At 39.1% G+C, this 17,658-nt stretch overlaps 1 protein-coding gene across 1 annotated transcript in view; it reads left to right on the top strand.

Annotated features, from left to right (window-relative positions):
- Nucleotides 1-16,926, top strand: part of LOC127505289 (acidic mammalian chitinase-like) — a 39,113-nt gene extending 22,187 nt beyond the window's left edge. The window contains exons 2-13 of the mRNA XM_051880745.1: nt 12,932-12,999; nt 13,095-13,121; nt 13,275-13,479; nt 13,608-13,664; nt 13,758-13,923; nt 14,272-14,396; nt 14,553-14,676; nt 14,829-15,011; nt 15,112-15,228; nt 15,312-15,444; nt 16,287-16,663; nt 16,849-16,926. Of these exons, the coding sequence (XP_051736705.1) occupies nt 12,972-12,999; nt 13,095-13,121; nt 13,275-13,479; nt 13,608-13,664; nt 13,758-13,923; nt 14,272-14,396; nt 14,553-14,676; nt 14,829-15,011; nt 15,112-15,228; nt 15,312-15,444; nt 16,287-16,663; nt 16,849-16,926 (1,620 nt within the window). The 5' untranslated portion in view covers nt 12,932-12,971. The remainder of the gene's footprint in view (nt 1-12,931; nt 13,000-13,094; nt 13,122-13,274; nt 13,480-13,607; nt 13,665-13,757; nt 13,924-14,271; nt 14,397-14,552; nt 14,677-14,828; nt 15,012-15,111; nt 15,229-15,311; nt 15,445-16,286; nt 16,664-16,848) is intronic.
- Nucleotides 16,927-17,658: the final 732 nt, after the last annotated feature.

Below are 17,658 nucleotides of genomic sequence, written 5' to 3'. Positions count from 1 at the left end.
TAGAGGAAAACGCAGATGTGGAAATTGTAGTGAAGATCATGACATTAAAGAGTGTAAAAGCCAGACTAAATGCTGTAATTGTGGGGGAAATCATGTGGCTGCTTTCAAAGGTTGTCCCTCTCATGCAAAGGCTATGTTAGTGCAGAAAGTAAGAGATGAGAACAAGGTTTCATATGCAGAAGCAGTGAGAAGAATTGAGAGAGCAAGTGGTAGTGGTCAAGCAACAGGACCAGTGAAGCCACAACAAGTGTACTCAAAAGAACCAGATGATTACATAATGATCAAAAAGAAGGCATTTTGGCCTTCTTTTCAGAAGCAGTGTGGAGAATTAAAGAGTTGACAATGAATAAATCAGATGTTGCAAGAGAGGTGATTGAAGTAGCTGATAAATTCCTCAAGATAAAAGATATTCAACCAGAGATAAGTATATGCAATAAAGGATTATCAGGCAGGTTCTTATCAGTCAGGGGAGAGATAAGGTAGATGAGGAATATGTGACAACTGAGGATAAAATGGACTGTTAAGTATATATCTGTATATAATATGGCATAGTTTCCAGGATTAGGCCTTAGTTCAATTAGGACATTTAGGTAGTTTTTATAAATTTACCCTAGACAAAAACATTACTGGTGTGCATCTTGAGACAAATCAATGGCTCTGACATATTTTAAGATATGTCAGTGCAAGTTGCTTTCAGTTAAAACAGCTCAAACGTGCATTTTAGTCTAGGACTAGCTTAAGCCTTGTCTGTGAAACCGGGGGTATATGTTTTATGTTTTGCAGTGTAATGCTAGAAGTCTAGTGGCCAGTGGTCAAGAATTCAAAAGATTTATTGATGCATTAAATGAGGTAAATTCCCTGTTTTGGGTTGACATATGAAAACTTACCAGTGTAAAAAGATATAAGTTCACTCTCCTTTTCTTCGCTCCTCTACCGCTGAGAGGCCGCCATCTTGTTTGAATTTTTTCTGAAATCTCCAAGCCGGTCACGTGATTGGCTGCTAGCATTCTGATTGGAGGATCTCAAAAAATTGCCCACGACCGATCTTAAGTATCCAGATATAAATTTGTTTCTCATTCTCAATGAGAATTGCATTGCTCGGCGACATTGCTCAAAACGTTGCCCTTTGTATCATCACCTATACAGAACAGCTGTTGCAGACTGTAACCTGACATTGTCTTTGATTTGGCTTGTAACATTACTTGAGCATTGTGGTTCTCATATCGGAGTTGTGTGAAATTGTTACCCTGCTGAACCCTGCTGACTTGAAGCAGTGCATGCTGGTAAGAAATTTTGTCCGACTTGAGACAGCGACGACACCATGTGACTGTGATGTATGGCTTCAAAGTACCGCGAGAGCAATTTCAGAGCAGCCGGCTGAGTCAGCCAGCGCAGTTTCTCAAGAGCAGCTGCATGAGCTCTGATGCCGAAACAGCTGTTCCAAGATTGGCCAGATTCACCGCATGACAACGATCACTTGTGTTTCATGTTTATTCTCACACCTTCAGTTCCACTAATGCTCAAAAATCTGTATTTTTATAACAGTTAAAGCTCTTTTCATGTAGTCGCGATGTTGTATTGTGTCATGTTTATCAAAATATAACTGATAAAAATTGTAGACCCCATTACGTTGGTATTTAAATAATATATGCTTATGTTGAACCTTATTCTTGTACAAACAGACGCTGTAAGCAGTACATAAAGTATTGAATGAAAATGTCTCTGAAACATCTGTGTATTAGTCAAATATTGCATTTATTTCACTTCAGCTGTAATAAAGTATACAAACGCAGCACAAGCATCACTACGGGAAGCAAAAAGTGTCCGACTTCACCTCTCCATTTTCAGCTCCTCCCTGTTTGTGGAAGAAGATATGCTGAGAAAGTCATGCTAGGCTATCTGTGTTTCAGAGTTAGGAAGTATGAAAGACCTCCTTTGAGATGTTATAAGTGTCAGAGGTTTGGGCACATAGCAGCAGTATGTAGAGGAAAACGCAGATGTGGAAATTGTAGTGAAGATCATGACATTAAAGAGTGTAAAAGCCAGACTAAATGCTGTAATTGTGGGGGAAATCATGTGGCTGCTTTCAAAGGTTGTCCCTCTCATGCAAAGGCTATGTTAGTGCAGAAAGTAAGAGATGAGAACAAGGTTTCATATGCAGAAGCAGTGAGAAGAATTGAGAGAGCAAGTGGTAGTGATCAAGCAACAGGACCAGTGAAGCCACAACAAGTGTACTCAAAAGAACCAGATGATTACATAATGATCAAAAAGAAGGCATTTTGGCCTTCTTTTCAGAAGCAGTGTGGAGAATTAAAGAGTTGACAAAGAATAAATCAGATGTTGCAAGAGAGGTGATTGAAGTAGCTGATAAATTCCTCAAGATAAAAGATATTCAACCAGAGATAAGTATATGCAATAAAGGATTATCAGGCAGGTTCTTATCAGTCAGGGGAGAGATAAGGTAGATGAGGAATATGTGACAACTGAGGATAAAATGGACTGTTAAGTATATATCTGTATATAATATGGCATAGTTTCCAGGATTAGGCCTTAGTTCAATTAGGACATTTAGGTAGTTTTTATAAATTTACCCTAGACAAAAACATTACTGGTGTGCATCTTGAGACAAATCAATGGCTCTGACATATTTTAAGATATGTCAGTGCAAGTTGCTTTCAGTTAAAACAGCTCAAACGTGCATTTTAGTCTAGGACTAGCTTAAGCCTTGTCTGTGAAACCGGGGGTATATGTTTTATGTTTTGCAGTGTAATGCTAGAAGTCTAGTGGCCAGTGGTCAAGAATTCAAAAGATTTATTGATGCATTAAATGAGGTAAATTCCCTGTTTTGGGTTGACATATGAAAACTTACCAGTGTAAAAAGATATAAGTTCACTCTCCTTTTCTTCGCTCCTCTACCGCTGAGAGGCCGCCATCTTGTTTGAATTTTTTCTGAAATCTCCAAGCCGGTCACGTGATTGGCTGCTAGCATTCTGATTGGAGGATCTCAAAAAATTGCCCACGACCGATCTTAATTATCCAGATATAAATTTGTTTCTCATTCTCAATGAGAATTGCATTGCTCGGCGACATTGCTCAAAACGTTGCCCCTTGTATCATCACCTATACAGAACAGCTGTTGCAGACTGTAACCTGACATTGTCTTTGATTTGGCTTGTAACATTACTTGAGCACTGTGGTTCTCATATCGGAGTTGTGTGAAATTGTTACCCTGCTGCACTCTGCTGACTTGAAGCAGTGCATGCTGGTAAGAAATTTTGTCCGACTTGAGACAGCGACGACACCATGTGACTGTGATGTATGGCTTCAAAGTACCGCGAGAGCAATTTGAGAGCAGCCGGCTGAGTCAGCCAGCGCAGTTTCTCAAGAGCAGCTGCATGAGCTCTGATGCCGAAACAGCTGTTCCAAGATTGGCCAGATTCACCGCATGACAACAATCACTTGTGTTTTAATGTTTATTCTCACACCTTCAGTTCCACTAATGCTCAAAAATCTGTATTTTTATAACAGTTAAAGCTCTTTTCATGTAGTCGCGATGTTGTATTGTGTCATGTTTATCAAAATATAACTGATAAAAATCGTAGACCCCATTACGTTGGTATTTAAATAATATATGCTTATGTTGAACCTTATTCTTGTACAAACAGACGCTGTAAGCAGTACATAAAGTATTGAATGAAAATGTCTCTGAAACATCTGTGTATTAGTCAAATATTGCATTTATTTCACTTCAGCTGTAATAAAGTATACAAACGCAGCACAAGCATCACTACGGGAAGCAAAAAGTGTCCGACTTCACCTCTCCATTTTCAGCTCCTCCCTGTTTGTGGAAGAAGATATGCTGAGAAAGTCATGCTAGGCTATCTGTGTTTCAGAGTTAGGAAGTATGAAAGACCTCCTTTGAGATGTTATAAGTGTCAGAGGTTTGGGCACATAGCAGCAGTATGTAGAGGAAAACGCAGATGTGGAAATTGTAGTGAAGATCATGACATTAAAGAGTGTAAAAGCCAGACTAAATGCTGTAATTGTGGGGGAAATCATGTGGCTGCTTTCAAAGGTTGTCCCTCTCATGCAAAGGCTATGTTAGTGCAGAAAGTAAGAGATGAGAACAAGGTTTCATATGCAGAAGCAGTGAGAAGAATTGAGAGAGCAAGTGGTAGTGGTCAAGCAACAGGACCAGTGAAGCCACAACAAGTGTACTCAAAAGAACCAGATGATTACATAATGATCAAAAAGAAGGCATTTTGGCCTTCTTTTCAGAAGCAGTGTGGAGAATTAAAGAGTTGACAATGAATAAATCAGATGTTGCAAGAGAGGTGATTGAAGTAGCTGATAAATTCCTCAAGATAAAAGATATTCAACCAGAGATAAGTATATGCAATAAAGGATTATCAGGCAGGTTCTTATCAGTCAGGGGAGAGATAAGGTAGATGAGGAATATGTGACAACTGAGGATAAAATGGACTGTTAAGTATATATCTGTATATAATATGGCATAGTTTCCAGGATTAGGCCTTAGTTCAATTAGGACATTTAGGTAGTTTTTATAAATTTACCCTAGACAAAAACATTACTGGTGTGCATCTTGAGACAAATCAATGGCTCTGACATATTTTAAGATATGTCAGTGCAAGTTGCTTTCAGTTAAAACAGCTCAAACGTGCATTTTAGTCTAGGACTAGCTTAAGCCTTGTCTGTGAAACCGGGGGTATATGTTTTATGTTTTGCAGTGTAATGCTAGAAGTCTAGTGGCCAGTGGTCAAGAATTTTTGATATCCCAGGGTATAAAAGTTTAAGAGCAGATGGAGTAAATATGGTTGGAGATGGATGTGCCACTTTTATTAAAAATGGTTTACAATATAGAAGAGTAGAGATAAGCATAGAGCTTGAATGTGTGGTTGCCATAATATAGTCAGAGCAGGGAAGGATTTCTATATTTAATTATTATAACCCAGGACTGCAATTAGATGAAGAAAAACTGGAAGGAATAATAGCTAAAGTTGAGCTGCCAGTAATTTGGACCAGGGATTTTAATGCACACAGTGGAGTTTGGGGGAGCAGTACTTGAGATAGAAATGGTTCAGTCCTGGAGGATTTTGTTGAATGATGGTAGGTCAACTTGGTTTTTTAAACTAGTCGGGGTGCAATCTCATGTATTGACTTAACCTTTACTTCCCCTGAACTTTCCTTAGTGGGAGAATGGGATATAATGGATCAGTATATTATTGGAAGTGGCCATGTTCCAATTTTAAGTAGGATTGGGAGAAGGCTAATTAAAGAACAGGGCTACAGGCCAAAGAAATATAATTACTCAAAAGCAAGGTGGGATGAATTTAAAGAAAGGACTCAGGAAATGGTGCATAATGTGTTTCGAGGAGATTTAGACAGATGGAATAGTTCAATTTGTGACATGTTATCAAAGGCTGCAGACAAATTTATTTCAAGAACTGAATTCTCAAAAGAATGTCAGATTGTGCCATGGTGGAATGAGGCATGCACTCTTGCTGTTCAAGCTAGAAATAAAGCATATCAATGACTGAGGAAAAACCCAATAGAAGACCATGCAATTGTACAGTGGGTACGGAAAGTATTCAGACCCCCTTAAATTTTTCACTCTTTGTTATATTGCAGCCATTTGCTAAAATCATTTAAGTTCATTTTTTTCCTCATTAATGTACACACAGCACCCCATATTGACAGAAAAACACAGAATTGTTGACCTTTTTGCAGATTTATTAAAAAAAAAAAAAACTGAAATATCACATGGTCCTAAGTATTCAGACCCTTTGCTCAGTATTTAGTAGAAGCACCCTTTTGATCTAATACAGCCATGAGTCTTTTTGGGAAAGATGCAACAAGTTTTTCACACCTGGATTTGGGGATCCTCTGCCATTCCTCCAGATCCTCTCCAGTTCTGTCAGGTTGGATGGTAAACGTTGGTGGACAGCCATTTTTAGGTCTCTCCAGAGATGCTCAATTGGGTTTAAGTCAGGGCTCTGGGTGGGCCATTCAAGAACAGTCACGGAGTTGTTGTAAAGCCACTCCTTCGTTATTTTAGCTGTGTGCTTAGGGTCATTGTCTTGTTGAAAGGTAAACCTTCGGCCCAGTCTGACGTCCTGAGCACTCTAGAGAAGGTTTTCATCCAGGATATCCCTGTACTTGGCCGCATTCATCTTTCCCTCGATTGCAACCAGTCGTCCTGTCCCTGCAGCTGAAAAACACCCCCACAGCATGATGCTGCCACCACCATTCTTCACTGTTGGGACTGTATTGGACAGGTGATGAGCAGTGCCTGGTTTTCTCCACACATACCGCTTAGAATTAAGGCCAAAAAGTTCTATCTTGGTCATATCAGACCAGAGAATCTTATTTCTCACCATCTTGGAGTCCTTCAGGTGTTTTTTAGCAAACTCCATGCGGACTTTCATGTGTCTTGCGCTGAGGAGAGGCTTCCGTCGGGCCACTCTGCCATAAAGCCCCGACTGGTGGAGGGCTGCAGTGATGGTTGACTTTCTACAACTTTCTCCCATCTCCCAACTGCATCTCTGGAGCTCAGCCACAGTGATCTTTGGGTTCTTCTTTACCTCTCTCACCAAGGCTCTTCTCCCCCGATAGCACAGTTTGGCCGGACAGCCAGCTCCAGGAAGGGTTCTGGTCGTCCCAAACGTCTTCTATTTAAGGATTATGGAGGCCACTGTGCTCTTAGGAACCTTAAGTGCGGCAGAAATTTTTTTTGTAACCTTGGCCAGATCTGTGCCTTGCTACAATTCTGTCTCTGAGCTCTTCAGGCAGTTCCTTTGACCTCATGATTCTCATTTGCTCTGACATGCACTGTGAGCTGTAAGGTCTTATATAGACAGGTGTGTGGCTTTCCTAATCAAGTCCAATCAGTATAATCAAACACAGCTGGACTCAAATGAAAGAAGAAATGGACAGCACCTGAGTTAAATATATCACAGCAAAGGGTCTAAATACTTAGGACCATGTGATATTTCAGTTTTTCTTTTTTAATAAATCTGCAAAAATGTCAACAATTCTGTGTTTTTCTGTCAATATGGGGTGCTGTGTGTACACTAATGAGGAAAAAAAATGAACTTAAATGATTTTAGCAAATGGCTGCAATATAACAAAGAGTGAAAAATTTAAGGGGGTCTGAATACTTTCCGTACCCACTGTATATAAGAAATTAAGGGCAAAAGCTAGAAGAGTCATAAAAGATGCAAAGAGAGAGAGAGTTGGCACAAATTTTGTTGTTTTTTAGGAACGGAAACAAATGTTAGGAAATTATGGTCCTTAGTACATAAAATGTCAGGAGTGTATAAATCAATTCAAGTTCCACTTTTACAGATTGAGGGGCAAGAAGCAGTTAATAGTAAGGATAAAACAGAGATGTTGGTTAAAACATTTGAGGAATCGCATAGTTCGAAGAACTTTCTTTTCATTGGGAGAACTTATGCAAGCTATCATAAAAGGGAAAGATACGGCACCTGGTAGAGATAGGATCGGTTATCAGATCCTTCACAACTTAGATGATCCAGTGTTAGAAGAAGTGTTGAAGCTAATAAATACTGTATGAGAGATTGGTATATTGCCAAGGGAATGGAAGCATGCAGTAATTATGCCAATATTGAAGCCTGGTAAAAATACAGGAGAACCCAGCTCTTACCACCCAATTGCTCTTATATCTGTGCTATGTAAAACGATGGAACAAATGGTTACAGACAGATTAGTATATATTTTGGAGAAACAGGAGTACTTTACTCCTTATCAAAGTGGCTTTAGAATTGGTAGATCCACAATGGATTCTGTTTTACTATTAGAAAGTGATATAGCTAATAAAGAAGCAGTTGTGGGAGTTTTTCTAGATATTTAAAAGGCATATGACATGGTATGGAAGGAGGGGCTGGTGATTAAGCTGTATGATGCAGGGATTAGAGGCAGGATGTTAAACTGGATAAATCATTTTTTGAAGGACCGTACTATTTAGTAGATTGATTGCTATCCAGTGAGGAAAAGGTGGTAAATGGAACCCCCCCAGGGTAGTGTAATTAGCCCAGTGTCATTTATTGTGATGATAAAGGATATATTTTGTAAAGTGGAAGGGAGTCTGGGTATGTCATTATTTGCTGATGATGGGGCATTATGAGCAAAAGGGCGAAATCTGATGTATATCTATAAACAATTACAACAGGCAATTAATACAGTAGAAGCTTGGGCAGAGGAATGGGGATTTAAAATATCAATCTCAAAATCTAAATATGTAGTATTTGGTTTTAAAAGAGAAACTCCAAAACAGGGATTAAAGATTTATAATACACCCACTGAAATGGTTAAAACACTTAAATTCTTGGGAGTCTGGTTTGAGGAGAGAATGTCATGGAGGGTACACATAGATCAAATAGTAACTAGATGTGAGAAAGTTATTAAAATTTTATGATGCCTAGTTGGAAGGGGTGGAAGGGATAGAAAGGGGAGCATGATTAACTCCTTGGATAAGAGAGCTCAAGAAATGGGTATGAAAGACTTCATAATAGGACCAGTAGTGTGTTGGTCTCCAGTCCCACCATGGTTTCTGCCAGAGCCTACAGTTGACCTCTCCGTACTAGATCAAGTTAAGGAGAATAAGGGTGATCCTGTAGCAATGGTTAATGAGCATTTAAGAGGAAATTGGACAGGTTATATGTTTTTTTTTTCACACCACACTGGTCTTTATTCGAGGATTTAACGCAGGGGTGTCCAAATTCGGTCCTGGGGGGCCACTGTCCTGCAGAGTTTAGCTCCAACTTACCACAACACGCCTACCTGGAAGTTCCCTGTATGACTAAAAACCTTGATTAGCTAGTTCAGGTGTGTTTAATTGGGGTTGGAGTTAGACTCTGCAGGACAGCGGCCCTCCAGGAGCAGGATTGGACACCCCTGATTTAACCCATTAGACAGAGTTCTTCATATGGACCGAGGAGGGCAGCAATATGCCTTTGATGCTTCTAGACTGCCGCAAATCTCATTAGAAGAAGAAGATGTTTGTTTGTCGTGTATTGATGTTATGGTAACCAGCTGTTTGGTGAGTTCATATCAAGTCCAGGTTCATGTTGATTTCAAGTCAAGTCTAGTCAAGTCAAGTATGTTATTTATTTTGTATCTGTTCATGTTGGGATTGTAAATAAACTGTACATGGGTTCTTCAAGCTCGCCTCCAGTGGATCTATGTTACAGAATACACAACCGTTAACAATGAACCCAGCAGTTGCTTTGTTAAGTTTGTGGCAGAGGGATCGTCCCCTGGAGGACTATGTTATGGACTTTTGTGAACTTTGTTATCACATGGACTTTAATGACATTGACCTTAAGGGCATTTTTTGCAATGGACTTACAGACCATTTGAATTATTTAATGCCTGTGAGCACTGTGCCATGGACTTCACCCTTTTACTGACAGGTTCTTCATTTACTGTGGGTGTTGCGGATGAGGAGCCCCGCAATCCCACAGTACCTGCCAAGCCAAAGCCTGTTCACTCCATGCCTGCCATGCCAGGGCCTGTTCACGCCACGCCTGCCACGCCAGGGCCTGGTCACACCATGCCTGCCATGCCAGGGCCAGTTTATGTCATGCCTGCCAAGCCTGAGCCTGTTCACATCATGCCTGCTAAGCCAGAGACTGTTCATGTCATGTCTGCCAAGCCTGAGTCTCTTCAAGCGTGCCTGCCAAGCCTGATTTTTTTCACGTCATGTCTGCTAAGCCAGAGACTGTTCACGTCATGTCTGCCAAGTCTGAGTCTCTTCACATCTTGCCTGCCAAGACTGAGTTTCTTCACATAACGCCTGCCAAGCCTGAGTCCGTTCACGTCATGTCTGCCAAGTCTGTGTCTCTTCACGTCTTGCCTGCCAAGTCTGAGTCTCTTCACGTCTTGCTTGCCAAGCCTGAGTTTCTTCACGTCATGCCTGACAAGCCTGAATCTTTTCACGTCATGTCTGCTAAGCCAGATTATCACAGAAGTACTGGGTTTATAGTTCAGCTATAAACAATGATGTCTAGATCAATAGGGCAAACACCTTTTGAAAGTTAACTTGACGCTTTAAATAATGATTGTACCGATTACATTGTTTTGCCACCAGGTGGCGACAAGTGACTGTTAAAAAATGTATTTGTCATTGAATCATTCATTCACAAATTCATTAAAAAATGCTGGCTCATCCAATAATGAAACAAGTTAAGTATTTAGTGAGTCATTGAATCATTCAAACATATTTTTAAAAATAATTCATTCAAATCAATTAAACATTTTTAAATAGACTGCAGCACTTGATATTTTGTAACAGTTTTTTACAGTGTGAAAGCAAATCCACCTTGCATGCACTTCCAAAAGATGAGGACTCGCTCTGGAATTTATACGGTAAAACTGACGCCATTGTTACTGTTCTTACCACTATGTATCAAGTGCTAAGGAAGCCTCCAGAAATAGATATGGTCATTTGTTTGGTTTCTGTCATGCGCTGTAAGCAGTAGACCAGTCACAACAGACTAGGCCATCTGACAAATCAGAGCAGAGGAGACTCTCGGAAAGGAGTGGTTTAGAGAGACTGACCCTGCATCCCAATGTGCATACTATCCACCCTAATGATTGGCCTGTATTGAACTCACCTGACGTAGTTACTCGCATTGAATTCCTAATAATAGACGAGTTGATGTCATAATATCTCGAGAATATGAAATTGAGAGCTTTTTAAACTTTACCATACACAAATACATATGTAGAATACATACGTTCTTTTTCAAAGCTGTCATAGTAAAAAAAAAAAATCAACAGTGGCAGAAGAAAGACTTATTCTGGCACGCATGTCAATCGAAAGTGTCGTAGTGAGGGAGTTGAACTTTTCTGATGTCATAAGGGATTTTTTGTCCTGAAAAAGCTTAAGCAAACTTTTGTAAGTTAGCCCCCATGATCTGATTACATTTTCAGCATTATAAAAAAAGCGTTCAGAAAGGAACATTTTTGTATATTTTCATATGAAATTATAAAAGAGTGAAATGTTGTATATGAAAGCTTTATTGCATTTATTTCTGCAAAACAAAAGGCTGATTTGATAGGAAGATGGAGCTGATGTAGGCAGTTCTAAGTACTGTAAGTAGCCTGTGCAAATAGTTTGGACTATGTGCCAATATGTCGTTCATCAAGTGATATTTATATTTTATGACAGACCTATAGGTTTGGATGTTATGGTAATGGCATTTATTCATGCAAAATAAAAGGCTGATAACTTGCACTTTGTGATTAAGAAGAAGTGAATGTAGGTAATAGTTCTGGTGGATGAAGGGCCCCCTCAAGAGGTAATGCGGCCCTGGGTAGGAGTGTTAAATAAAAAAAAATGAAGATGATTATGGCTGTCTTTTTAGGCTGTTGTTTCATTTCTATGGGTTTTGTAACATTCTAAAAGCTCTTTATTTCACAGATACAACAAGTTAGTCAGTGTATTCAATAGGTTGCTTTAGAGGCATAAGGTATTGTAAGCATTTCACATAACAATGCAACAATAATAAAACAATGCGTTGACATAAAAAAGGAAATTTACTTTTACTTAAGTACTTTTAAAAGCAAGTACTTCTGTGCTTTTTACTAAAAAAATCTGTATTTACAATTTTCACTTGTAATGGAGTAATATTTGACTAATATCTTTCACTCGGTTACATTTTTTTTTTCAATTGCTAACATGCTTTTGTCCAATCTGTAGTCACATTTTCAAAACTCTAAACACAATTAGCACAACATCCGTCTGTTGTGAACATACCATTAACACAATGCATGTTGTTTTCACACAATATGCAGTCAATTAACACGTTTCTAAAATTCTTACATTTTCTTTTCACACAAGCTTGCCCAAAATCACGGATCTTTCTGGTCTTATTTACAAATGCTTAAACACAGCATGTCAGAAATGAAGACCTAATGTTCTAAACCTTAAATATAGTATAAAACCTCTACTTCTGCCACAAAAGCAGCTCAAAAATACTGAAAAAAATAAAATAAAAATAAAAATATTGAAACAACTGATAAAAAATTTTAAGTAGCAGATCACTGAAATATTGAAAAATAGCTGAATCCAATCTTAGTTGGAGGCATAGTCAGGTGTTGAAGTTCTTTCCATTATAAATACACAGTAAAATAGGACTCTTTGAATTGATTTTGTTCAGTATGGATGCAGAATAACACAGAGAAGCAGAGAGAACAAAAATAATATCTGGGCAAGGGAGAGGAATAGATGAAGTAGATGAGTAGTTGGAACAGGTCAAGGAAGAAGAAGAGTTAGAGGAGAGGAGGTAGAATGTGTGCCAGATTGTGCATCTCTATATTTTTTCCCTTACACATGTGAAACCTATGAAAGCTTATTTCCGCCATTGAATAGACAATGAAAAACCCTTTTCTCTCAATTCCTAGTTTATATCCAACAATTCTGAGCAATTTCATGTTTTCATTTCAGTAAAAGCTTCATGTAAAGCTTTTGGAAGCGTTGTAGTAAAAGCTTCATGTAAGGGACCCATTTGACCAGTGGCTGTCCTGAGCAATTTTTTCATACTGCCATCAACTGTTTGTGTTTTGACAGTCATTGCGATATGATTGACTATATATTTATGTTTGATAGAAAACTAGTGCTAGTGTTTTGACAGAAAGATTCAATTGGTTTAAGCCAGAAAATTAACTATTTGTCCAATTGCGTGATGTGGGTGTGTTGCTGCGTTCAAAGTTTAGAAAAAGTATTTTAAGTATTGGTAAACGCTTCTTAGTAATTGTAAAAAAACTATAATAGAGTTGTGTACTTTGTCAACCTCTTGTTTTGGTTAATCATTGTTAGCAGAAGTTAGTTCTGTGAGTTGGGGGTAAAAGGAAGTAATATAAATGATAATTTCTGTATTTCATACAGCAATAGCAGACAGTTTCTTGGCTGATACAACCATCACTTCATGATGACCAAATTCATTTTTCTAACTGGTAAGTAATTGTTGCTCTTACATATAATGCTTTTTTAAAAAGCTTGAGTGTTTGAATGTTTTATATGTCGACATTTAATTTGTATCTCCTTTCAGGCTTTTCTCTGGCATTGTGTCACTTTGGTAAGGTTTTTTTTTATTTGTTGTTTCATTATTAAATATTATATTGTTATTATCATGTTTATATAATAATAATTATTATTATTAATATTATTGTATTATTAATAATAATGTTTGTGTAATTATTAATTATAATATTAATTTTATTTATTTCAGGATTTGCCTCCCAACTGGCATGTTACTTCACAAACTGGTCTCAGTACAGACCTGACGGTGGCAAGTACATGCCATCTAATGTGGACCCACATCTGTGCACTCATTTAATTTATGCTTTTTCCATTATTAATGTGGGAAATAAATTGACAACCTTTGAATGGAATGATGAAACTCTCTACAAATCTTTCAATGGACAAAAGACCAGGTATGAGCTATCATCTGGTGTTTTGTTTGTGAATATAGTTGTTAATAGAATAGAATACGTTATGTAATGTTGTTCTGAATAGTGATTATTTGTACAGTGAATAATGCTACACATATTTGACTTGACAGAAACCCCAACTTGAAAACTCTCTTGGCTGTCGGAGGATGGAACTTTGGCTCAGCTCGGTAAGAGTCCTGCTCAAACACTGAATAATGAAGGATGTGTGTTGAACAGAAATGTTTATTTCATCTTTATGGAATTTTCTGTCATGACTTCAGGTTTAGTGTCATGGTGTCAACATCAGAAAACAGGCAGACCTTTATTCAGTCCTCCATCACATTTCTGAGGACCCATGGCTTTGATGGTCTGGATCTGGACTGGGAGTATCCCGGTACTCGTGGAAGTCCTCCAGAAGACAAGCAGAGATTCACTCTGCTGTGTAAGGTACTTCATTATTTGCAGATTTGCATTCTCTCACAATGGTTTTTAACCCTAAAATAGGCAACGTGTACCATGAGTTACATAGATTTATTGTCTTGTTTGGGACATAAGAAAGATTTTTTCATCAAATCCTTTTATCATTTATCATAGTCTTGTCTGTCTTGAGTATGTTGGTCACATGATTTGTTTCAAGTTTTCTGTGATCAATTAGTCAATTAATCAAAATTCTAAAGCTTTTTATTTATTTCTAGGTTCATATTAGATTTTGAATTGCAGATTTTCAACGTGGATTATAATTTACATTGAGTTAAAAAAAGGTCTTAATCCACTGCAAATATGTGACTATAACAGGAACTCTTGGAAGCTTATACGGCAGAGGGTGCTGCCACAGGACGTCCCAGACTCATGCTCACCGCTGCAGTGGCTGCTGGGAAAGGAAACATTGATGCTGCGTATGAAATTGCAGAAATTGCCAAGTATGTCTCATGAAGAGTTTTGTTCACTTTGAATCATGAAATATGATTATGCTGTGGACAGAATCTCTTAAAATGCCAATCAAATGATCATTTAGTAATATTTAATGTATAAATGGACGCTGACTATGAACTCGCTATTTCCCTCTTGTAATGCAGGTATTTGGACTTCATCAATGTCAGGACCTTTGACTTCCATGGCTCATGGGACACTGTCACTGGACACAACAGTCCTCTGTACCGTGGCTCTGGAGACACAGGAGACAATATCTACTTAAATACTGTACAAAGGCCTTATATCCTACTGTAAAACTTCTGAAATATAACATAATGTATAACATATAAATGATTTGTGAATGATACTATGAGTAATTGCAAATAGCAAGCAGCTGACAACATGCAACATGAAATAACTGATTCATCATGATAATGCAGGATTTTGCAATGAAATACTGGAGAGATCAGGGCACTCCTGTGGAGAAGCTGAGGATGGGGTTTGCAGCATATGGAAGAACGTTTCGCCTGGCGTCTGCAGCCAGTGGAGTCGGAGCTCCAGCTAGTGTACCTGCCTCAGCTGGAACTTTCACCAGAGAGGCCGGATTCTGGTCCTATTATGAGGTCTTATCTTCAATCTAACACTTAGCACTTACATTATAGCACAATATTTAATTTTGAAAAATAAAATCAGATGAGTTATGGATTGATCCTCTCCCATCAGATCTGTCCTTTCCTTCAAGGAACCACAGTGCAATGGATTGATGATCAGAAAGTTCCTTATGCAACCAAGGGACAGGACTGGGTGGGATTTGACACCAAGGAAAGCTATACGACTAAGGTGAATATATCATACAGGTTGGAAAATACGTACAATTTTATGCAGTTCTCATGCTCTCAATAACTAGATCTGGTCTGCTACAGGTGAATTACCTGAAGGAGAACAAGTTTGGGGGAGCTTTCGTCTGGGCTCTGGATCTCGATGATTTCGCAGGACAGTTCTGTGGGCAGGGCAACTACCCTCTTATTGGGCATCTCCGCTCACTTCTTAATACTGGTACATCTCATATTTATAGAAGCCTATTCCCACCACATAAGAAAAAAAAAAAACATGCTTTGATACATCATAATTATCACATGAAAAGTCAAAACTGAAAAGACAAAATTATGAGAATCTAATTTATAATTATGAGATAAACAGTCAAAATTATGACATAAATGGGAAAAGGTTGGATATCGATCATTATTTGTATCTCCATAATTTCAACAAAAAAATTCAAATCAACTTTTTGTCATTTCAACTCATAATTATGATTTCGACTTCTGATCTCATGACATAGTCATAATTTTGATATGACTATGACATTTTTAATAAGAGTATGATATGCCATATGCCAGTATGCAATAATTTCGACTGTCAAAGTCATAATTTGACTTTGTCATAATGACTGTTTTTAATAATTTCAACTGTCATAATTTTATTACATTTTATCTCATAATTATGACATAGTCTCATCATTTTGACTTTTATATAAATTATTACTTCATATCTCATGATTATGTTATATAAAGAATAGATAATGTACAGTCTTTTCTGCGTTACCTTGTCAGTTTATTTTGCGATAATAACTGACTGTACATTATCCCTTTATTGCACGGCTACTCCCCAAATAAATAAATACGCGGGCATGAAATATTGATTCAAGTTGAAATTGGTTCATAATGATACCTGTACTCTTAAACTGTTGCCATGGATGAAGCTAAATATTAGGAAATATCAGAACTCTGGATGCCGCGATTGACCAATCAGAATCAAGTATTCCAGGGAGCCGTGTAATAAACCAGATTAATAATTGGAAAACTTGAGATAAAATATCAAATTCCAATTTCCTCCTCCAGAGCTTCTCCCTCCAAATACAACACATGTGCCCTGTGAGGCCACAACAACAGCATCCACTGCTCAATCTACTAGACCTCATGTTGTACCGACAGGAGCAGAGTTCTGTGAAGGCAGACCACAGGGAATTTATGCAAACCCAGCTGACCCATTGACCTTCATTCAGTGTGCTAATGGCAGGACCTTTGTACAGAGTTGCCCTGCAGGGACCGTCTTCAATCCCAACTGCTTGTGCTGCGACTGGCCTCAATCTACTGGACCTCATGTTGTACCGACAGCACGCTCATTAGCAGAGTTCTGTGAAGGCAGACCACAGGGAATTTATGCAAACCCAGCTGACCCATTGACCTTCATTCAGTGTGCTAATGGCAGGACCTATGTACAGAGATGCCCTGCAGGGACCGTCTTCAATCCCAACTGCTCGTGCTGCGACTGGCCTCAATCTACTAGACCTCCTGTTGTACCGACAGCACCCTCAGGAGCAGAGTTCTGTGAAGGCAGACCACAGGGAATTTATGCAAACCCAGCTGACCCATTGACCTTCATTCAGTGTGCTAATGGCAGGACCTATGTACAGAGATGCCCTGCAGGGACCGTCTTCAATCCCAACTGCTTGTGCTGCGACTGGCCTCAATCTACTAGACCTCATGTTGTACCGACAGCACCCTCAGGAGCAGAGTTCTGTGAAGGCAGACCACAGGGAATTTATGCAAACCCAGCTGACCCATTGACCTTCATTCAGTGTGCTAATGGCAGGACCTATGTACAGAGATGCCCTGCAGGGACCGTCTTCAATCCCAACTGCTCGTGCTGCGACTGGCCTCAATCTACTAGACCTCCTGTTGTACCGACAGCACCCTCAGGAGCAGAGTTCTGTGAAGGCAGACCACAGGGAATTTATGCAAACCCAGCTGACCCATTGACCTTCATTCAGTGTGCTAATGGCAGGACCTATGTACAGAGATGCCCTGCAGGGACCGTCTTCAATCCCAACTGCTTGTGCTGCGACTGGCCTCAATCTACTAGACCTCCTGTTGTACCGACAGCACCCTCAGGAGCAGAGTTCTGTGAAGGCAGACCACAGGGAATTTATGCAAACCCAGCTGACCCATTGACCTTCATTCAGTGTGCTAATGGCAGGACCTATGTACAGAGATGCCCTGCAGGGACCGTCTTCAATCCCAACTGCTTGTGCTGCGACTGGCCTCAATCTACTAGACCTCCTGTTGTACCGACAGCACCCTCAGGAGCAGAGTTCTGTGAAGGCAGACCACAGGGAATTTATGCAAACCCAGCTGACCCATTGACCTTCATTCAGTGTGCTAATGGCAGGACCTATGTACAGAGATGCCCTGCAGGGACCGTCTTCAATCC

Source organism: Ctenopharyngodon idella, chromosome 22 (assembly GCF_019924925.1).
Source record: "Ctenopharyngodon idella isolate HZGC_01 chromosome 22, HZGC01, whole genome shotgun sequence".
Classification (NCBI taxonomy): Eukaryota; Metazoa; Chordata; class Actinopteri; order Cypriniformes; family Xenocyprididae; genus Ctenopharyngodon; species Ctenopharyngodon idella.
This window is presented reverse-complemented; position numbering and strand designations above follow the sequence as displayed.